This window comes from Orbicella franksi, chromosome 5, assembly GCF_964199315.1.
Source record: "Orbicella franksi chromosome 5, jaOrbFran1.1, whole genome shotgun sequence".
NCBI lineage: Eukaryota > Metazoa > Cnidaria > Anthozoa > Scleractinia > Merulinidae > Orbicella > Orbicella franksi.
In genome coordinates, this window is record NC_138149.1 from 32,596,980 (window position 1) to 32,620,570 (window position 23,591).

Here is a 23,591-nt window from a genome sequence, read left to right on the forward strand (position 1 = left end):
TCCGGGCGTTAAAATTCAGGTTTTAAAATACCAATGCTATGAATTGCGCGCGTGGACTATATTTCCAAGGTTAAAAGCTAAATTATAATAAATGGCAATTCTGTTTCCTTTAAAAATATGGGAAGCACATGTGGAAATATTCGTTACAAATTTTGTTTTGCTCAGTTTTGTGTGATTAGCACGCCAACGCTAGTAAAGTCGATAACCCCCTTATTGCATAAAAATCAAACCAAACATGAACTTTCGCGCACGACAAGAGTTTCTCAAAATGTGTATTTTTCATTCTGTATTCGTTCAGATTTGCTTGCCCACGATTGTTAATTTTTAAGGCTGTCTTTAAAGAGTCCCGACAATTTAATAACAGACTCTAATATGGGAAAAGAAACCATTCTGCCCTTATGTCGCTTTGCGGAAAAGTTCGTTGCGAAAAAATGACTAACTTAGCCCGTTCAATGGCTTTTGGCCAGAACGACGCTATAGATGACGGATAAAATTTGGAGTTGCACACATGAAAACGCAAAGGGACAGGTTTTATATATGTTTATGAAATGGTCGAGCTGTTTGTTTATAAAATGGCATTACACTTGAGCATAAATTATAATTCCTGATCACAACAGTTTTAAAACCATTCCGGACTTATATGACTAATTGAGCGACAAACTGACAACAATATAAGTCGGACTTTGGCAAAAACAGACTCTCGCGAAAAAAAAAAAAAAAGGAAATGCCTCCAGAATTGAAAAAAAAAAGTATAATAATAAAAATTTTGCATAGTAAATGGTTTGAACCCAGGAGAAACGTCAGCCACCAGCAACAGTTCTTTTCAGAACTACCCTCACCCGGACGATCACACTGTACGAACTAATAAAAATTCTACTAAACTTTATTCTCTCCCAACGATTTTTCCTTCAACATATTTTTCGCGTCAAAAGTGCATTCAGCGACTTTTCGATCATTTTCTGATGTTTATTTCTATTTTTAAATATGAGCCAGTCTAATATTAGTTCTCCTTTCTGACAATCAAAAACTATGACAGGCTATAATGGCGGGTTCCACCTAGTTCCAGTTGAAGCAATGGAATATGAGCTGCAGTGACCTTAACGTAAACACGTAAAGATGAAGCGCCTGGCTTGATTAAAATCCGTCTTTAGCAATTACACCATAGGTAATAGTGAGAGCAATTTCAAACCACAAAAATGCTTCAAAATTGACAAACATGTGCCAATTAGCCAGTCACAAGCGAGCTATTGCCTTACGAAAATGGAATCATTAGGAAGACGAGAGGAAACAATTTTAAAAAGGCCATTACTGAAATGAGAGCTCGCTATGAAGTGTTTCCTGGGGTTTTCAGACTGACGCTCAGCGCTGAAGGAAATAACAAGTCAAATAATACTCATTAAATAAGTTTGATTGCAAAAAAAGTTCTTCCTGTCGTATACCAACGGTACAGTTTTTTAGTAAACGTTTTTCAAATATGACTCACTAAGGTCCAACACAGAGAAAAACCTATCTCATTTCGTCATGGTCAATCCACAGAACAGGAAAAAGAACATTTGTTGTTTTTAATTAGAAAAAAGTATAAACATTTCAGTTTCTGGTTTCAAAGGAACTAGGTGGGGTTAGAAAAAAGAAAACCCCAAAGATTCACTTTTGATTTACAAACTACCGTGAATAATCATAAATGTACAGATGTATGTATCTATCTCTTAAGACGAAGAAGTTGACTATTCTCTTATCACACCGTCACAGCTTATTCTTACTCGGAGAGTATGCAATGAAACTTTGCATGTTACAATCAACATCCAATCAGGATGTAACAGAAAATGTAAGATCCCCATCGAGTGAAAAGTAATGTTATGTTGATAAATAAACTTAATGCGACGAAACCTTTCAACCTTATTTCTGGCTTAGACCACTAACACAATCTGTTTGGAAAAATACAAAATACTATAGATAATTTTAGCAATTTGAAACAGAATGCCTAGCTCGAAAATCAATGTTGAAGACTTTGCCACTGCGAAAAACAAAACAAAAACAAGTATATGCAATATTAATCAAACTATATTCTAAAAGACAATCACATTTAAACGAGCTGAGATTACTTACTTTGAATAATAACGATTGAATGCTTGATTTTTAAATAAAATTCTAAAAATACAGACATTATTTCCAGGGACCGGATTTTGTTTTGAGTCAGGAGAACTTTCGTCAACCCCCACAGTGAGGTGTATCAGTAATTATAAATTTGCAATATGTTTTTAAGTGCCACCTTTGTAATCTACAATACTATTAAACCCCCGAGGAAGTTTCTTTTTGAATGCATTCGGTCTTATCAAGTTCCGTCAAGATTAAAAATATAGCTGTTGCATTTGCAATTTTATATAATAAGCGCACATGAAATTTGCTAAGTCTTTTATACTGTAAATCGGAACTAGTTTCATGCAGTAGAAGTTTACAAACTTTTGGTTAAAGATAATTTGACGTTTATTTGTATGGTAATGACACTCTAACACGCGTTTTCAAATTCAGTAAGATTTTTTCAAACAAGTAGCATTACAGTAATCAAGTTAAAAGCATATAGTGTCAATTTCTTCATCATACGATTATTAAAATAACACAGACAAAAACTGCTGATGGAATGGTCTTAACTTTTTTAAAAGCTCATTCGAGCCGATGTCAAATCCCTCAGGCAGAAACATTCATGGTTTGATGGTTTCACTTTTAAAAGTGCACTTTGAGATGATAGTCTCCCGCCATTTAAAACTGCCAAAAGGAAAATCTCGTTCCATCATTTGCGTGAAGCGAATCATGTTTTCAGAAAGTTTGAGATTCCTCCAATTTTTGACTGCGTTTAAATGACTTGCAAAGATCATCAAAATTAAACCGAGCGCTTGCTTTATGCGATAAAACGTGAATGAAGTAAACCAATTAAAACTGCCACGGTAGTTGAAATTTTGAAAAGACAGTTAATAGCAAATGGAAAGAGCAACAATGAGAGGAAGTTTTTACTACATGTTGTGATTGGTGCATTATAAAACTTGCGTAATAAACAGTAGAGAGGACACCACGCTTTACTCAGCAGGACAAGAATTCTGTCAAAAAAGTGATTGACGAAAATGACTTACGTAAGTCGAAGCACGGTTGGTGCACGTTTTCCCAATCACTGCAAACACACGCACTTTAAAATCTCTCACGTTCCACGGAACAAGTGCCAATTCTTTTGACCTCAAATTCTGTTGAAGCAAACAACTGTCTCTAGAACAAAACTGACAATGACCGCACCAAAAATCAAAAACAATTCTCTGACGACAGTGCGGTTTCACAGCTGAAAACTATAGCCGAGAACAATCTCATATATTACCATTTTAAAAACACGGGAAAACATAACTCGGGGCGTCAGGATGACGATGCAATGCTGAGATTTATCAAAATTTTGATGAACAAAATAAACCCCACATTTGTCAAGATTTGGTTGAAATGAGTTAAATGCATTAGAAGTTGTGACAAATACTTTTTGGCCACTGCCAACGCTTCGCGTGCACTCGTGTAAGAGCGTCAGTTTTCCATACGAAAGCCAAAGAGCATGAAATATTAACGAGCTCATGGGTACCCCTGTATTTTCGCGAAAAGACTCAAGCTGTTGCCTCCTTGTTTTCATGCCGTGAATGAAATGATACCCAATTAGTAGAACAAGTGCCACTGACGTTCTCGCACGTACAAGAATTGTTCTCGCACGCACATTTCGGAAACAAATAAAAAATAGCTCACTTATAGTTTAAATACTACAGCGCGAGACCAATCAATATGCTTTCATCTGATTGGCTAAGAAAAACTTCGGTATGGTTGTCATGCCAACTGATCGCGCTTAATTGCTTTTCTCGAGAACATGATCAGAGCGATTTCCGTCAGAGGAAGAATTTCTATAAAATTCTCGTGGAAGCAGTCTATTATTTCCTAAATAAAAAAAAAAAAAGAAAATTAAACCTGGACAAAAGACGTGAGAAATCCCACTTGGTTGAAAGGGTTCAGTTTTTTTTGGTCCCATGAAAAACGGGCAATACTTCACATCAAGCTGACATATAGCCTGATTCTCAGAGGTCCGAGGTCGTTCGCGGCCACTTCGCTTCTCCTCTCTCCCTCGTGACGTCTGAGAATCAGACATACTACGTTTCTACTAAATGCATTTCCTCGATTAAAAGCGGAGGCGACGGTTTATTGAAACTTTGACCTGGTAGTTTTTTCTTGATCACATTTGAGAGCTCTATTATCTTTATACCTATAGGCCTCTAAATTAAAAAAAAAAAAAAACAAATCCAAAATCCATAAAACGATGTTCCGTTCTTAGTCAATAAACTCTTAACGGCGCGGACAAATAAATCGAATTGGTTTTCTAGTGGTTAGTTCATTAGTCTTGAACACAGATAAGTCGATAAGAACCAAATTCGTTTACCCTTCGAGACAGCCGGGGAGAGACAGAAGATCTCTCAGTTCTCGCAGGGTATTGCCATAAGTTTGTGGACTTGAAAAATCTCTTGAAGAAGACATTCTTGGTACGATCAACTCTCTTTAAGGCAGATAGCCGCGACCCTGCGAAGCAATTTTACCGATCAGTCGGTTTATAGAGTTGTGTCCTGGGAGTTACAGAAAAAAAGTGAAATTCAGTCGGAACCATCGAAACAGCCATGTCCGCCTTGAGTAAGGTGTCTGCCTTAAAGTAGTGTCCAGTTTGAGAGAGTTGACTGTGCTTCAACTGGTGTTGACCGGTTTATTAATGGGAACAGGAAACATTTACAAGTGCGGGAAAACGCAACCGACGCGCCGACAGCCGGCAGCCGTGATATGATAAGCGCGGGAGAGCAAGTAACTGGCAAGCGCGGGAAATCATCACTGGTGACCGTAAGCGCGGAAAAAGTCGTGTAAGCCATTCGTTGTGCACTTGATTGGCTGAGTAGGGAAACTCCTTCGCTCTCATTGGCCGAGAACACTTGACGTGTTTTATCACCATCATATCGATTAGACGCTATCTTTCGAGCGGACACCGAGTGCAAGTAAACACCGTGTACACAAGGTCGAGTTTTCATTAACGCTTCAGGCGTTTTAATGAACCTTTCAACAACAAACGATAAAAAAGATTGCACACTGCATAAAAGAAGTGATCGCTTTATTAAAATTCTCTCAAGAGTTAGTTCTGAAATAAGCACAGTTTATCATATTTCATTTGCGAAAGTCGAGACATGGATGAAAGTGTTCAGTAACACTTACTTTTGATAAAAACCCATTTACATTTATTTTCACCAAAAAGATGCCAGAAGAAATATTTCCATTTAGGAACATTGTTTAATGGGAGTTTAATCTCAAATATATTTTTCAAATCGGCAATGACTATTAACATTAGCCTTATTCACTATCCTTGAACTTCATAGATATCTCTTTAAAGTACAAAATTACACTGTCATATTAAAAATGCAATTTCTAAAAGCTGCACAAGACGCTCGAGAAACAATTCCTCCATTTTCTTATCGAGTTTATCTTTGTATTAGCAAAACGAATGAATGAGTATAAATATGCAATTCCAACATTCACCGGTCAGACAAAATGTTTTGATTGTCCAGCAATTTATGCACTAACCAATCCCATTTACGAACTTTTTTAGTGAAAGGCAGAAAAACTGCTAAAACGTCATTTTTTCTATTCTCGTAAGTGCACAGCACGAACTTGATGTTTAATCTATTAAATAGATTTTAACGGCTGCAGTGGCTTTCTTAACCTGGGACAAAAGTTTAATTACGAAGACTTCTACTAATAAACTACAATCATTTATGAACGTTTCAAAAAAGTAAACATATTCCAAATGTATCAAAAGTATGACTACTCTATACAACGTCACGATTATCAACAGTTTCTTAAATAAACTGCCAGATTATCGTTATTAAACAGTCTTACCCCAATATAACAAACCCGTTCGGTTGCCCTTTGTGACATAAGCCTTACGTCCCTTCCAAAATTACTGCGTACATTTTGCCACTCAGAAAGATCGAAGATAATCAGTCGCGCGGTGGCCTAAAACTAAATGCGTTGAAGTTCGGTACAGAGTTAGCAACATTTGCACCCATTGTAGGCCTGGGTACCTTGCGCCGGATGGGTATAACACAGTGTGTAACGTACACAGTTATTTTTCTAAGTTTCTGCAGCAATACTCTACGTCTTTTCGGCTTCTGTAGCCACTGAACGTTACCTGTATATCAGTTGATCAGTCACGCTCAGTGCTGCGGCTAAGAGAGCTTCAAAATAATTGTCAAACGAGAGATTGTTGCAGTAACAGGAACATATATCAACGTTTAATGTTAAACTACTTACACCAGTACACAAACTGACGGAAGTTTCAACTCGTTTAAAACAAGTATTCTAAGATCTCCATTACCACGGTGTTCCTCAGCCCTAAAACCAGAGTCTGACAAACTCGCATTTAATAGAAGTATTTTGGCCGCGATACCTCATGAGGATTCCGGCCATAACAGTGTCAGGTCGCTATTTCCAACCTTCTTGAATGTCAGGTCGCTGTTTGCCGGTCCGTTTTTCACGGTCAAGTTGAACGGCTTTTTACCCAGTTCGCATTTCACGCGCGAATCCACGCGGACATCTATCATCCTTCCAAACTTCCTGTAAACAGCAAAGCACGTCATGAATTAGCTAGAAGTTACAAAGTTTTTCTCCCTTCCGGTAGTGAGATAGGTCGTCATAAGATTCCTACTTGAAGGAGCTGTGTTTACGGACAGCACTTTCAATTTTTCAAGTTCAAAATCTTCCTCGAGTTCTTGGACAAGACACTTAACTCTCACAGCGCCTTTCGGTTGGAGGCGTGGTGGCCTCATGGTTAGTGCACTTGTCTCGGGATCGAGCGGTCCGGGTTCGAGCCCTGGTCGGGGACATTGCGTTGTGTTTTTGGGCAAGACACTTTACTCTCACAGTGCCTCTCTCCACCCAAGTGTATAAATGGGGAACTGGCAATTTTAATGCTAAGGTTTGCCCTTGCGATGGACTTGAATTCCATTCAAGGGGGAGGAGAAATACTCCTAGTCGCTTCATACTCAGTACTGAAACCGGGATAAGTTCCGACATGGTGGTTTGACAGGGGGCTTTATTTTACCCGTAAAAATCTATTTTATACTCACTGGTAGATTTGCAGGTAGAGATTAGCCATGAGTTCTGCGACTCTATTAGCTTTAGACTCGCCGAACAAACAGATGACCAAGTCGTTATGTTGAATATGAACCACAAGCAGCTGATCGTCACCAGGCGACAGACTCACGCCCGTCACCTGCAAAACAAGACAAGCCAGACTGTGAGGGTTACACTGATGACACACTACCCACCGCGGCCCTGTTACTCAAGGCGAGCTAAACCGATTTTCAATCGAGTCTCGTAAAACCAAACATTACTAACCAATTATACTACTCAAGTAATCTCAAACCGTTGTAGCACCAAAACCAAAGTAATTGCCTGATTACTTTCGACACTCAATTGAAAACCGCTCTAATCTGGAATTAGTCAAAACTTAAAACGCATCACTTCTTTCCTGATTGTTGTTCGATCATTTATAACCTTATGTCAAACTGGGTAACAACATAGGCACGCAAGACGTGCAAGAGTTATTTTTTTCTGTGAAGTTTTGGAGATAGAAGCATTCATGGTACAGTAATGATTTGGTTAATTTGACAAGTTTTTTTGGTTGCGATGTTACATCGGTCATGGTAAGATAGCTAAATAGTAAGCCATAAAATGTTTGACTGAACAAACTACAGTAATCTGACACGTCTCCAGATTAATGTAGTTATCATCTTATTTTCTAACGGGCAATTTGATTCGCTCTTTGATACAACCCGCACTGTGATTGGTGTGACACCCGCACATGCATAACTCCCTCGCTCACCGATCACATAACCCTTCCAACCCCCAAGAGAAATTTTTGCTCAAAAATACTCAAGTTAATTTAGAGACTTTTTCGCATTTTACACAAGTCGTAAGTTTACCTTTTTACACAACACAACACAACACAACTTCACCGAAAATAGAAAGAAAGAGAAAAAAAAACCTCTGACACGTTAAAAGTCTGATTTAATTAAATGCACTTTAACTTGGTGCCACGCAGTCTTCAAAGAACATTTGAACAGTTTTCATACTTTTTCCCTTAAAAAATATCGGACTGAAATGAATGTCATCAAATAAAACTATTAAACTGCTACTGCAGAGACGTAAAAACCGTCCAGAAACAAAACCTTCTTTTTTGTTTAATATCCTGGAAACAATAGCCGATAACTTGTCAGCTCTAATTGAATTTACTCCCATATAAAAAACAAAAGTGTTAAGTTACCATTTGTTACTAAAGATAGCAAACATCTCGTGGGAAAGAGTGATGACGATTCGTCCGCTCTAATTGAATTTACTCCCTTGTGAAAAACAAGAGTGTCACATTACACTTTGCAACTAAAAACCAAAAATGTCTCGTTATATTTGCATGCAACAAGAACAAAACAATTGTTACCCGCACTTACTATTGTAAACGTTACAACTGTTTCAAATCTAAAGTCTCGTCCCCTCTAAAGCAAGTCCTAAGAACTAGACGCGACGATTCGTGACCTCTAATTGAATTTACTCCTCGTGAAAAACAAAAGTATCAAGTTACCTTTGTAACTAAAAATAAAAATATCTCGTTGCATTTGCATACTACTAACTCACGAACTGTTTCAAACCTCAAGGCTCATCTCGTTCATTTAACTAAAATCCTCAGCCTAACCCACAGAAAATGTCGAAGTAAACCCAATATATGAATACTTCCTCCTCTTTTATAGAAGAATAAATATGGCTGTTCTGAACTCTATCGGGATCAAATCTTCTCACATACCATTTACCTTTACAACAAGAAATTTGATTGGCTGTTTATAGTAGATCCAATCTGATTGGTGTGACATACATACATCTCTCACTCACTCACTTACTCACTCACTCACTCACTCACTCACTCACTCACTCACTCACTCACTCACTCACTCACTCACCCATTGACCCGTCCATAACATACCCGACGCGCCGACTAAGAGGTATTTTTTTTACAAAAAAATAACTCAATAAAAACGGTACATTACGATGCAATACAAAGAATTAACTTCAAGTCCTGGGAAGCAAATGCAAGTAATGGTCGTTCTCTTACAAGTGGAGATTGCGTGACGAACCCAAAAACTCCTGCGTAGGAAGCTAAAGGGGAGGGTGTAATGCTGAGGGCGGGAGATCACTGGCATTTAAGGCTAGCCATGCGAAACCTCAAAATAATGGTTGCCATCAAAATTAAATTCTCATAAAGAAGACTATGGAAAATGTAGGAAAACCTCTTCGTCGAATTTTCAAGTAGATCTTAGGAGTAACTGACCTTGTCAAGCGGAATTGTCTTCATGACTTTGTGCTTGTTGTCCAGCTTAATAATCGACGTCGTCGTTACCACCAGAATGCGGTCAGCCACCTTGCTCTTCATGTTAACCTGAACAGAAAATCCCAGGGTTAAACTTGATCAAACCAGCACTAGAGTTGACGACAGCTTCACCTTTCGTTTAGGACTGCCCATTATTTTCAATTTTCATTAAGTAAAAGCCGTTCTACAGGTGGCTCAAATTTGTTTTTCATTGCTTGGCCACTTAAAAAAAACCACTTAACCCACAATATTTGCACTGTGAAGTTGTTAGCTTCTTTGATCGGAAGAGTTTGGAATACCAACAAAAAGACAAAAGTTTTAGGCTGAAAAGTTCTCTATTGTATTACTGTACAAGAATGAAGAGTTCGTACGTTTACCTTCTTGGCGAATGAAGAGAACAGAACCTCCTCGCCTTTGGTTGAGAATTTGTTGACAACATTTCTGGTGAACAGTTCGGCTTGAGAGTTCTCCTCGGGCTGACAAGAAAAACGAGTAAACAAATATAAAAAAGCACGTGCGGAAATGACAAAAAAAAGTAGAAAAACGTGGAAAAACGTGCCTGCCGCTGTAACAGTCGAACACCTCAGTGAGGTAATGTTAATTTGTTACCTTAGCAAGGTAGTTTCCATGCCAGCGTGTCTTAAGTGCCCAGTTCTTTCGCTTTCCTCCCAGACAATCAAAAGCTGCAGATTTCAACATGACCTCGTCATGATCTTCATCTGGAATACGTTGCAACACTTTGTATCCCCACCACCTAGCAAAAGGACAGAGAAACAGTAAGGCCGTGACAAAAAACAACTCTTGTACTACAAAAGCACTGAGAACTTCTCTCGTTTCCTTGAGGAGCCCTTTATTTACTAATGATTTTGATTCGTACTAGCCTTTTCACGCGTTCACTTGTATCTCTCGCGTTTTTCGCGCGTCTTTTTGTCTCTCTCGCGGTTTTCGCGCGTCCATTTGTCTCCCTCGCGGGTTTTGACCATTCACTTGTCTCTCTCGCGGTTTCCGCGCGTTCATTTGTCTATCTCGCTGCTTTCGCGAGCTGATTTGAGCTCTCACGGTTTTTACGTGGCCACGTTTATGTCGTGGTTTCTGTGCGGTTATATCTCTCGAACAGCTTTTGCGCGGCCACTTGTCTCCCACGTAGTCAGTTTTTCACTCTCCGAGGTTTTCGCCTCTCACCTCGATGAGCTATGAGCGAGTGGGCAGACTTCTCGTAGCCGACTTCAATGCACGTTTTCACGCGGGAATCCAGAACGAGTATCATAAGTAGTAAAGATACAAGCTGGTGTGTGTTTGAGAAAGTAAAAAACATCTCTCTTTACTCCCATAAATTTTCCTCGAGATCCCTACATCAAAATATTTGGTCTTACCTTTCAAAGATCGACTTGGAGTAAGTTGAGAATTCTTGACATGACAGGGGAGGAGTGGGTGGGGTACTGGACTTGCCAAAGTCACTAAGATGTTTGCAGTTCCTGCAATAAGACAAAGAAAAAACTGACATGACTTTGTGATTAGTTTGCCTTTTTTGACGCATAGGAGAATCCTTGCTGATGTAATTGTGTACATTTTTCCTCATTGACATACGACTTTGTGCAGAGAAGGCATCACGCTAGACACGAATTGACTACAAACATTTAAAGAGCTTGTGAAACTTAGTAATTGATGAAATCTTTGGCTCTTTCGGTGAAATATTCGTGGGGGAAATTGGCTTTCAAAAACCGCAAAATTTGTCCATGGAAAAAGCGAGCGTGAAAAAAATCGTGTTTCAGAAACGGTGAGTAAAAAGAATTCTCACCTGTATGCGTCACAAAGTTGGGACACGAACTTTCTCCGCTGGTATCTCTTGAAATTGTCCATGATGAGGTAAATGGCGCGAAGTTTCCTCGTGCGCATTCTAGCAAGTCCGCCTCGCCAGTGCTGCATGAAGAAATTGTTCAAAACTCAATAAACAACATAGACTACGAACAGTCTTCCAGCGTAGTCCGTCGAGCGTGACCGTAATCGTATGGTAATAAACCGCGAGAAAAAAAGTGGCCGCGCGAAATCCTGGGGGCAGAATTTCGAGCGGAAATTTTTATCTCGCGGGTTTCTTTCGCATCACGCACGACAGACTAAGCGAAAGAGGGACTACTCGTGGTCTTTAAAAAATTACTAAATGATGGTGTGGAATTTTTGTTCTGCGGAGATACAAAATTCGCCGAACTCGTGCCACTGTCTATTGACGAGCGGTAATTGCGCCTTACCTTCTGAAGAAACAACACCAGAGTCGGCACAATCTCCGCTCGCAGTTTTTCCAACTCGAACACCGTCCTAGGAGTTCTGATAAACAGCTTGGTTCGGCCATATTTAACATCTGAAGTGTAGCCTGTTTCATTGATAATCACACCGACTCCGTCCTTGTCGATCCCCTTGTAGCTCGGCCATGTTTCCTGGACCAGCATTTTATACCTACAAAGGGAAGAGCAAAGGTCAAGTCTCCTCGAGCGAAAACTGCCGATGCCCTTAATTCTGGTCATGTGTCAAGAAAGACAACAGCGTGCACCATGCAATTGGTGCAAAATTCTGAGACCCATTACGGTCCCATTTGGATTCTAGGTTTCCATGTTTTGCATTTTCTTTGCATACAGCAAAGTTCCATATCTAACGAAAACATGAACTTTGAATTAAAGGGAACTGAACTGAACTTCACTGTTGTGTTTTGTTTTAAGGTGTTGTGTTGTGTCGTGTTTTAACTTGTTTTTCGTGTTGTGTCTTGTCTTGTCTTGTTGTGTTGTGTTGTGTTGTATTGTATTATGTTGTGTTATACTTTGTTGTGTTATACTTTGTTGTGTTTTGTTGTGTTGTGCTGTGATAGCAGTGTGTTGTGTTTTGTTTTGTTGCGTTGTGCTCTGTCTTGCTGTGTTTTGCTGTCTACGATGTTGTTTTCCAGTTTGCGATTAAAAACTGCAAACGTCTGGCTCACGTTTTCCAGTTTAGCTCAGATTCTTTCAGAAGTTTGCGTGCAAAAGTTATGTCAAAACATATCCGAATTTAACCATCTTTTCCTCACCTTTGAAGAAAACGTTTGTAGTGCATCCTGAAGGCAAATCCAGCTCGCCTAACGCGCAAATTTTCCATCAGCCCCAGATAGTCCACCTGTTAAATGCCGGAATATGTTTTCGTTAAAGAAGTTTTCACGAAAGCCTTCTGACTCAGGACTGTCATAAAGATTAGTAATGATACATTTTCGATAAAATCCGCCTCCTAATAAAAGACAAGTTCGCATGAGGACCATGAGGATTCATTTCACTTACCTGATGGCCGACTCGTTTCTCGTCAAAAAGAGAAGGCGACTTTACATCATTGGGTTTGATGCACCGCACATAAAAAGGTTTCTAAACAAGGCAAAAACCGGAAAATGATCAACACAGCCATCTTTTTACTCGTGGTTGCATAAAAAATAATAATGAAAAACAAAATTAAATACAGTGAAGTGGAGTTAAACTACCTTGGCGGCAAGCTTTTCCACAAGGGCAATCATTGAGGCTTTGAACAGAGCACCGGCTGTGGCGGGACGCTGAGTAACCTGGCAAGGGAATGACAGAGAAGATAGAGCGGTCAGTTCCACTGACTGAAGACTGTCGAAGTTCACTGTTCGTAATCTGCTTAAATCTTCCTCTACCTTCGCCATCCGTGTTCCTTTTTGACTTATTATAACTTCTCTCTAATTTTTCTTTTTGAGTGAACTACTATTTCGAGTTTCAATCTATTTGAAAGTAAATACTTAGCAGAATGTAAACCAGCGACTTATTATATGATCATAAAGTTCCTTTAATACCATAAAAGTGCTTTTAAAATGTCAACATTTGTGTGTGCTTAGCAAACTGAACAGAAGGTGCTGGTAGAATCACACTGTTGTACTAACATCCCTGAGTCTTGCCCATGAATCAGAACTTGGTCCATGTTTGTGGTAAAAGTAACTCTTCCTCTGAAAAGACGGTATTTTGACCCCTTAACAAAATCTCAAACCATTGTGAACCATTGTTAACTAACTAACACATTAGAGAGAGAGAAAAAAATTGGAACAACTCTCCAAAACTCCACTTAACACGGGATTTCGTAGAGATAGATCGCCATAGAGATAAAATAATTCCTTAAGACAACATCTAGTTGATTGAGTGATGCGCTCCTCCACCTCGCGCTCTCAGTTCGCCCTCAAGTCTTGTGTGTCGCAGACATTTTTTGCTTTCCGCGACCGGCTTTCCAAGCTCAACTCGTAGGGAAGTCTAGATAAACCGTCGGTGTGATCACAAAGACTTAAATAAATTTTGGCCATATTTCTTTTGAAGAAGAATCGAAAATTCTTTGAAAGTCGCTTGTTCACTTTACTGAATAAAAACAAGCGTACATTGACCACTTGTCACAGAACAAAGGACAAATTTAGCACTCGTGTATTAAAAGTAAATATAATTTAAGTGAAGAAACAGATTTTGTCCGGATGCAAGTCGAGAAGTTTGTTTTATATCTTTTGGAAATGTTCTGGGCATCTCAACATTGACTTTTCCATTGCATGGGCAATCAAAAACCAGACAATACACTGTATACGTTACAAGAAAATTAAAATACCTTTGTGATGTGTTCTTTTCCTTCTGGCCACATCTGCTTGAGAATCTTATGCGAGCTGAAGAGAGAGAAATAAAGGAAACTACCGGATCAGTTACCATAATTTAAAACCCAGGACTAGCTCATTTCTCTTCATAATATCGACCCATTGTCACGCAGGCTAATAAATTGAGAAATCATCTACAGGAGAACCACACCTGTTGTAAAGAAGTCGCTTGAAATCTTGATACAAATTATCTTTGTTTTTGTCAAGAAAATCAACAACTGAATATCTGCAAGTCAACAAAATAAGTGTTCAGTTTAATCGACCCTACAACAAATAAAATATCATTTCAAAATAACAAATTGAAACAATAACTAATTACTCACATCACATCTCCAGCATAATGCTTGACACAGAAATCACGATGAAATGCCATAGATTTGTCTGACGGATCAGTCTAGGAAAGAAAACGTGAACATAACAAGAAAATCAAGAGGTTTGTTAGCACAAACAGTTCAGATGACTAACAAGCCACCATGCATGGGCCAGCAACACTGACTGAAGAGGGTGAAAATGAGTTGACCATTACATGATACCACTGTTTCTTTTGGCAACTACAAAATTGTCTGATAAACAAGAAAGTAAAGACAACTAACAAAAGTATGCCCTGATATATAACACTACGGATGTGATTCTTTGGGAAAATCCAAGATTGGAAGGCATTTTGCGTTTCTTTACTGGAAAGATTAATCCAAGATCACTTGGATCATGGTGCATCAAACAAACCAAAGAATTCTTTCCCAGGGTAGATTTCTTGCTTCCTTTGAAGCACCATAAACTGAGTGATCTTGGATTAATCTGTGTCGAAACGAAACCTGAATCTCATTCTGTTTTTTGCATTTAAGAATCTAATCTTGAATTTTCCCACTGACACCAGAAAGTGACCATTTCCAACTGTCCCAGTCTAGCTGATCACTCCATTATAGTTATTCTCACCAGTCTGCTCCTGTAGTGGTTGTGTTTCTTCAACTTTTGGTCCATGGCCTGCAACAGCATCTGCAAAACAGCATCAACAAGAATTAATTTGGTAGGAGAATTCTGAGAAATGGTTGCAACACAAACAACGCTGTAGCAAGGCCAGGAGATGGACTTCATTTGAAATACTTAGAAAACTAAACACTAACGATGAGAAACAAGATACTTCAAACTCTTCCAAGGAATTTCCTATGATGAAAAACATTTTTGCGAGAAGATAACTTGCAGTCTGTGCATGTTTTAATTATTATTATTATCATTATTATCATTATTATCATTATTATCAATATTATCAATATTATCATTATCATTGTCATTATCATTATCATTATCATTATCATTATCATTATTATTATTATTATTATTATTACTATTTAAACTCTCTTGGCTGCTCAGGGCCAGACATAATGAAAGCGTTTATAGAAGCATGCTGCGAATGGAAGTAGCAAGAGTTCTACAATTTCAAGATGGCTTCCCCTTCAAAGTCTCCAATGGTAGTCATCTTCACAGCAGTTGCTGGTCATAAATATATCATTTGGCTTGTTGCTGCTGCGTGAGGGTTTTTCAGTACTTCCTTGCCCAAAATATGAATACATTGCAAGTTTAGCGGAATAACTGCATCCCACGTGCTTTGAGAACAACCATACCCAACAGAGAATTAATCCAGAATATTCCATGTAATTTGGTATGTTGCATCCTGGACTATTACAGATCAATTTAAAACCATTGATTACAAAAAGAAGTGAAAGTAAACTACAACTTTTTGAAGTTATCTTGGCTCCACAATGACAGCCGAGATGATAACTAAATTTCATTGAGTGAAAGGTGTAAGTATACATAACACAGTCTAATAAAATTATCTCATTTATCTCAAAAAACAAAAAAAACAACAAAAAAAAAAAAAGCGTGCAGTGAACATACCTCATCAGACACTTTACCAATATTTCTACATCCCTCATCCAGTATTGACAAGATTCCTTTGTGGTTCTGCTCAATCAGCTCACAAATGATCGCATTGTTGAAGTAATCAATCTTGAATAATACAAAAAAATCCACATTATAAGGTTGGAACACTGGCTAGGGAGAATCAGTATCCTGGTTTTATTGATGTTTGAACTCATCAGTGACAACAGCTGGCCCTGTGGTGATTCTTCAGCAACCTTGTTAACATCCTTAAAAGGATGATGATGCTGAGAAAATTGTGCCACCAAATAGAGGTATCCATGGCACTCCTGCTAGTGGTAAACCACCTACAGCATCTATGCCAACCCTCCTGGATTACCTGGGAGTCTCCCAGATACAGATCAAATCTCTGTGTCTCCTGTATGGGTCCCCATATCTCCCAGACAATATGAATGTAAGTGCATAAAATATGTTTTTCAGACATATCTTGGCCTATTTTTTGCATTTACTGGAGAAAATTTTGGATACTTCACGCATTTTTGCCATTCAATTGTCAGAGTTCTACTTTGAAGAACTTTTTTTCAGGTCCAAAAAGGTAAACTTGGCAATCTCCCAGATTTTGATTTTTTAGGTGGGCATGTCTGTCTGCAGAGTGTGATTGAGAGCTAAATAACTGCATATTATTTTAAGGACTAGGTTTGTATGAATCTAGCAACATAGGCCAGTGGAAGGCACGGTGGTCTCATGGTTAGTGCGCTCATCTCCGGATCAAGCAGTCTGGGTTTCAAGCCCTGGCCGGGGACATTGTGTTGTGTTCTTGGGCAAGAACAGTGCCTCTCTCCAACCAGGTGTATAAATGGGTACCTGCGAACTTAATTCTGGGGTAACCCTGCTATGGACTAGCATCCCATCCAGGAGGGAGTAGAAATACTCCTAGTAGCTTCATGCTACAGAAATCGGGATAAGCTCCAGCCTGGTGGGCCACTTGGCTTGTACGCGTACTTCACTTTACCATAGGCCAGCAAAGCATGCTTAGAAATCTGTAATATATAATTACCTCCTCCCACTGGATTCCTTCACGTTGATATTCCTCTTGTTCTTGTTTTAGCACCAACTCAATGAAGAGTTGCTGAAGTTTTTCGTTACAGTAATTAATACACAGCTGTTCAAAGCTGTTGGTGTCAAAAATCTCAAAACCATAGATGTCAAGCACTCCAATCACTGTACACTTTCCATGAGCCACTTGATCACGCAGCTCAATTGTTTCATTGATCCTTCCTACAATCCAGGTAAATAGGCGATCATACATGGCCTGAAATAATTAAAACAACCCTTGAATTACTTATGTTTGCTGCCAAAAGGCAGCATTTATTTACTTACAAATAATTACTAGTGGATCATTTTTGTACATCAATACTGTACTACCATAAACGTTATTGAAGCATTCTGGTGACTCTGCAGTTATTATACCCCAGTTAAGACTCAAAGAAATGAGAGTCTGAGTCTCAAGTCACAATTCTTCAGGTTTCACTCTTGGGTAATTACATACTTTACTCAAATGGTCTCCCGGGGTTTTCATTAACATTTTCAGCTTGAGCACAACTGAGTTTCACAACCGAGCAAAAAGTTTAGAACTGAACTTTTTTATAGGAGACCTAAACGTTTCCACTAAATGGTCAAACAAAGCAGGCAAAATGATCCTTACAGCCAGTCATTTTGCCCAGTGCCCCAAGCCCTGAATGAAACACCTGCTCTCATCATGCAAGCATCAGCAACCATGATGGCCCAGTTTTAGACCCATGATAGACTAACATCTAACCCAGGGGATACAGTACAGTGTTATTTTAGAACCACTTGGCCAGTCAGAATTAAACATAAGAATTGCCCCTGTTCTCTAGTCCAGAACCAAAAGAATTGGATGATCATAAATGCTCATCATAGCCAGTGAGACAATCACCTTAGCCAAGGCATCTCGGCCATGAGCTGCATCTATAGCATGATGTCCCTTGTCCACAACTTCAGACTGTCCAGCAGCCACGACACGGTAACACAGCGCCTTCTCCACATGTCTGGGCTCACTTCCCAGGAGATATGCAATGACGTTGAGATTTTCATCACTGTTTACAACTGACGCCTGCTCCTGATCATCATCAACAAACTCTAAGTTTCCCTGTAGGGAAAAGAGCACAGTACTTAACTCACCTTTATGTCTCATTGTAAACCATCTTATGTTAAGTTGTTTTCTGTAAATAGTGTGCAATAATAAACTTGAACTTGAACTTGAACTTGAACCTGGGTCATTTTCAGCCAAAAAATTATTCATAGAAGCAAGAAAAGGTTGATATATGCCAGAAGTGGATAAAATCTGAAATTATGTACCAATGCATCAGCAATATTGTTGCCAGTAATAGTCAGAGTTTGCAGGAGGAGTGCAGGATTGTTCCCGAACAGTGGCTGGATGTTGAACTATGCTTAAAGCAGCTTGGATGATAGTCAAACTTGATTCAGTCAGTTGCAAGATATTTAAAGATTCCTAAAATTAATATCATTTATCTATACGGAAAAAGAACAGTGTCCCAAACAAATTCTAATAAAATAAGTACCTACCAAATGCAGAATGGCTGAAACAATTTTCCATATTGCACTCCGCTCATCCTCAGTGAAGCCCACAGATTTCATTGATTCACAGTTTAGTTTGTAATCCATTTTGTCATTGATTGCTTTCAGCTGTCAAGGTATAATTCTATATATGAGTTACTCTAACTGGCTCTTAATTTTGAATCATGTAATTTACTGGAATAGCTCAATTACAATTCACAGACTGAAATGAATTAACCTGCATGCATCCTCCCTGATTTGCGTAGTGATAATCTCCAGCTTTTCTATCAAGATACAATTCCTTGAGAGTCTCAGGAGGTGCTCCATTGAGTAACTAGAACAAAAAATTAAACATCATTAACAAACAACTTCAATGAGCATATTTTCCTAGCTACAGTTCTACTGGAGCTGAGCTGACTGAAGTGTTAACTTAACCCTTCGACCCCTAAGGTGAACGGCAGTTTTTCCCAAATTGGCAAATAAAGACACTCTGCCTGTGTACAATATGCCATTTGAAAGCCACCAATCAGCTTATTTAAGAATTGACATCAGCAGCTATGAAGGAGGTAGACATTTTGAGAGAAATTACTTTAAAATGGAAAAATGAACAACTTCAAAAATGTATCAATCTTCTACTAACATTAGGTATACCCCTAAACTATAGCTTATTTAGCAGCTCTTAGTGCATAGCTTGATATGAAACAAGTCTTGCATTCCATTTGCATCCCGAAAAAGGAACTAAAAATTTCTGGGGGTGGTCAACCATGTCTTGGATGGGAGGGGGTCAAAATTTTATGACTTCAATGAGCAGATCTTCACAAGACAATTTTCATGGCAAAAATTCATAGAAATCTATCAAATATTCACAATGTTATGACCTTGTGTGCCAATTTGCACTCTTAGGGGGTACAAAGCTCCAACAGGCCCCCATTTGGAATCTCCATTTGGCATTTACATTACTGATTGAATTAATTTAAATTTAAATATAAATTATTGTTAGGAGTTAAAGCTACAACTATAAATTTTACAAGACAAATTTAATAATCCACTGAATTTCTGTCACAAACCTGGTAAAAGGAATGGAAATTCCTTTCTCCTTCTTGTTGTTTAACAACTCTTGACTGGAAAAAAGGAGAAATATTAATAACAGAACAAATTACTGACAAAATCTTTCCTACTAAAATTATGGAAAAAAAGAGCAAAGTTCACCATTTACATGTAACACCATTAACACAAAAGAAGATTCATTGTGTTGCTAAAGATTATCTGTAACCTAAGAAATTTTCAATCAGAAACTTGTACGACCAAACCTTTTCCAAAAGGTAGTTGAATATATGTCCACCAACAGGATCTCCTTTGAAATCAAAGTCAATATCCATGTACTTTCCAAATCTACTGGAGTTGTCGTTTCTGTTTGTTCGCGCATTGCCAAAACTCTCCAAAATTGCATTGGACTTCAGAAGAATATCTTTGGTCCTGTTGGAACAGAATGTGTTGTTTCAGAAAATATTCATAATTCCCCCTCCTTATGGAAAGTTTTTTGGTTTAAACTCCCCCTCCCCCTCCTCCTTCCCCCCCCCCCCCTCCCACTGTAAATTCCATTTTAGCCTCATATTTTCCGCTAGAAATGATGGGGATTGCGGCTATCCTTACTTGTACACAGACCCTCTATTTTGTACTCAGCTCATTGAGAGAGACCACAAACAAAAGTATCAACCACCGGGGATTTGAAAAAACCCTTGGAAACACATGGGGGTGTTCCCGAGGAAAAACAAAAATAGAGACTAGTCCCTCCCCCTTAAAATTTCCAATGACTTTCAGCAAGGTCGGTATGGATGTTTTCTGGAACTGCACAACATATAGCAAGGATAATATCACAATAACATTCAATTATTACAGCTTATATTAACTAAAACTCGTTTCTGTTAAAGTAATATTTAATGTTTGACCTCATCTTTAGTAACAACCTGTCTTACAACTGACACAAGATTATAAATGGGTTATATACAATCGATCAATCAATCAAGCAAGCAAGCAAGTAAGCAATCAATCAGTCAATCAATCAATCAACTTTATTTAGAGACGGTGACATATGACAGAATAAACTGATAAACTAGTACATGTATGAGAATTGCCAGCTGAGATAACTTGACAAACAGTGGGTTAGGTCACCGAGGTAATTTGCAATTGACTGGCATTCCATCCAGAGCAACATTGTGATACCCCTTGTCATTTTACATGATAGGCCTACCTTAAATTCCAATAAGTAATTTATATTTAGCCTGTGTGGCAGGTGTCTGAAGAGGAGCGAAAGGGGAAAAAATGAGTGCACAAAGGGTGTGAGGGTAGGCTCCCTCCTCGAAGCATGCTCTATCCCTCCACACTCATTTTGGCCCTGGCCCTCCCCTTCTACGGCCTGCCACGCAGGCTAGTTTATATTGGACCAACACCCTGCAAGCAGCTAGTCCGTTTGATTGTAGTCTGCACACCTTTTCTTTACAATGAATGACAGATCTAAAGATCTCACTAAGTGATTAATCATTAGCTCACAATGACGACTGCCATGTGTCATTATAATTAGCTCACGATGATGAGAGAATGAGGCAAGAAAATGGTTCATAAAATTTGTTTAACTAACCTTTCAACTTCAGACTGTTTTGACAAATTGGTGACAGCAGCAATATATTTCATAATAATCTTTGATGCCTCAGTTTTCCCTGCACCACTTTCACCTAAATAAGAAGAATATACAAAGGTAATCGGAATGAGTTGAAAGTCCAACTGTCTGTAATCATGCAAGCAAGTAACAAAATCAGATGACCAGACTGCACCAAGAGTTTGATTTGTATTCTCAAGAATGGGTTGAGACAGAATTGAAGGACATGAAGTTCTATAGCCAATAAAATGATAACAAAATTTGATAACCATGAACATAGGCTCAAGTCCTGATTTGGGAATAAAAATTATAAAACTTTCAAATGAGTGATTGATGTAGAAGTTGAAAACCTACATTTAGATTTCCAAATGATAGTTAATTTTTTTTTTGTGGTTGAACAAAGAAACCTTTCACCAATAGTGGAAAATCAAATTATACCCCTCACTCTCAGTTTCTATTATTTTTTCAAAGATACCTTAAACTCAGTTTACTAATTTTTAACTGCACCATAGTCAGAATATTTCTTCATCTAAATATGAAATGAAAAATGAAATTCAGCAGAGCAGATGTCTTTTGTTTTCTAAAAAATATGCAAATGTTGCATTTTATACATTTTCCAATAACAATAAATTTTTAATTTCACAAAACAGGAATGTAAAAGGCCTTTACAGTAGCAAGGAAACTATTGACAGAAGTTCTTCGCATGGGTCTCTTTGTGCACCACCCAAACTCCAATCTGTATTTTGTGTGTGTGCCCAAAATTCAGCCTATACAAAACATTCTTCCACTACTGGCATTTTTTAAATCTAATGTTAAAACAAAGTATCACTTTTAAACGGTGTTTTATATTTCAATTTGCTTTATTGTGGCTCCTGGCTTTTATTTTGTGACTCTTGTTTAGTTTTTTTAAAAAATTGTTGGTTGTTGTAGAACTTTTGCATGGGTTTCATAAATGTGATGTTATTATAACCATTGTCTCACAGTAACTAAATCATCTTTTGACAGGAAGTCAAAAGAATGATAATTGCAAAATATGCATACTATGTAACTGATCTTGCAAGTGAAGACCAATAAACTAAAGAAATTTTACAGTTCTATACTTCTTGTTATGTCAAGCTCAACAAATCTGCATGTTTGTCAATAATTTTGTTCTTAAAAAAACCCGACCCATTATTTGCAGAAGTTAAAGTCTGAACTTTAACAACCAATTAAACTTCCGACCACAGCTCTTTAGATATATACCCAAGAAAAACTGAAAATCCACCACAAGTTTAAAGTTAACTTATTAAGCTTGGTTGTAATTTATGTCAAAGGAATTTGGACGTCACAAAAGATTAAAGAAATTATACATTCTGGCGAAATATTTGAACTGATTATTTCAAGCCATGTACAACACAAATAACACACCAAAGAACGCTTAAATTTCATTGACAGTTATTTTAACTGCTAGTGAAAACTGCTAAAACCTTCGTGTCACAAAACGATTCATAGAAAATAAGTAAAATAGAGACTTCTATGCATGTAGTCATTAAAGTATGCAGATTATATTAAAGCTATTCCGTCATTCTGAACCAAAAATTAATGAAAACAAGCTTACCAGAAATTACTATACAGGTGTCCTCTGAGCGCCGTTTCATCGTCCTGTAGGCTGCATCCGATAAAGCAAAAAGATGGGGAGGTCTTTCATACATTTCTCGCATTTTGTATTCTTGAATTTTGTCGTTTCCAAAAATGCTCAAAGTCTTGTACGGATTCACCGATACGAGCACTTCGCCAATGTAAGTGTAAATTCGCTCTTTTTGAAAACGGAGTTTCAGGTTTTTCATGAAGGCATCTTTGGTGATTTCGTCCATAAGGACAAAATCACCTTTGCCGTATTCTAAACTTTCTTGTTCAGCCATTCTTAGTGCTCTAATCAAACAGACCTCGCGTTCAACGCGATGAAGTTTGAAAAATATTATGTTTTCTTCGTTTCTATCGAGTACTGTGATTGGTCAAACTAATCATCGCGCCAATCACAGACGCTGGTATATCATTCCTAGTGACCCGGCAAAAGTGGGCGGGAGAAATTCAAAACAAGATCAAATTGAAATCTAATCTACATATATATATCAAGACCCAACCTTTCCGCTTCAGGCGGCAAGAGAATACCAAAGTGTAATGCGTCATCGGCTGGTAATTTTGGACTGTAAATCTTTATCCTTTATTTTCGTCTGAAAGCGAATACACGTACCGAACAGTTTGATTGAAATTATTGTATATGTCATCAACTAACTTGACGTTATGTCACTCGTAATAAAGCCTAGTTCAATATTGGTTCTGATATTAAACAGATATTTGAAAACTTT

At 38.2% G+C, this 23,591-nt stretch overlaps 1 protein-coding gene across 1 annotated transcript; it reads right to left on the reverse strand.

The window, feature by feature from the left end:
* Positions 1-4,366: 4,366 nt before the first annotated feature.
* LOC145488307 (unconventional myosin-Id-like) lies at positions 4,367-23,514 on the reverse strand. Its single transcript, XM_081467145.1, has 24 exons — positions 22,841-23,514; positions 21,226-21,319; positions 19,898-20,063; positions 19,655-19,708; positions 18,826-18,921; positions 18,597-18,716; positions 17,947-18,159; positions 17,047-17,301; positions 16,008-16,118; positions 15,048-15,107; positions 14,438-14,508; positions 14,266-14,340; positions 14,072-14,126; positions 12,954-13,031; positions 12,760-12,840; positions 12,516-12,601; positions 11,710-11,914; positions 11,262-11,383; positions 10,837-10,938; positions 10,073-10,217; positions 9,841-9,939; positions 9,425-9,532; positions 7,173-7,318; positions 4,367-6,660 (listed from the first exon to the last, which is right to left on the reverse strand). Exons 1-24 carry the CDS (start codon positions 23,142-23,144, stop codon positions 6,495-6,497), a joined length of 3,012 nt encoding a protein of 1,003 aa, XP_081323271.1. The 5' UTR covers positions 23,145-23,514; the 3' UTR covers positions 4,367-6,494.
* Positions 23,515-23,591: the final 77 nt, after the last annotated feature.

Coding starts and splice junctions, on each gene's coding strand:
- LOC145488307 (XM_081467145.1), bottom strand. CDS start 23,144: ATGGCTGAACAAGAAAGTTTAGAATACGGCAAAGGTGATTTTGTCCTT. Junction 12,841..12,953: donor TGGAAAAGCTTGCCGCCAAG/GTAGTTTAACTC, acceptor TGCCTTGTTTAG/AAACCTTTTTATGTGCGGTG. Junction 12,602..12,759: donor AGAAACGAGTCGGCCATCAG/GTAAGTGAAATG, acceptor GGCATTTAACAG/GTGGACTATCTGGGGCTGAT.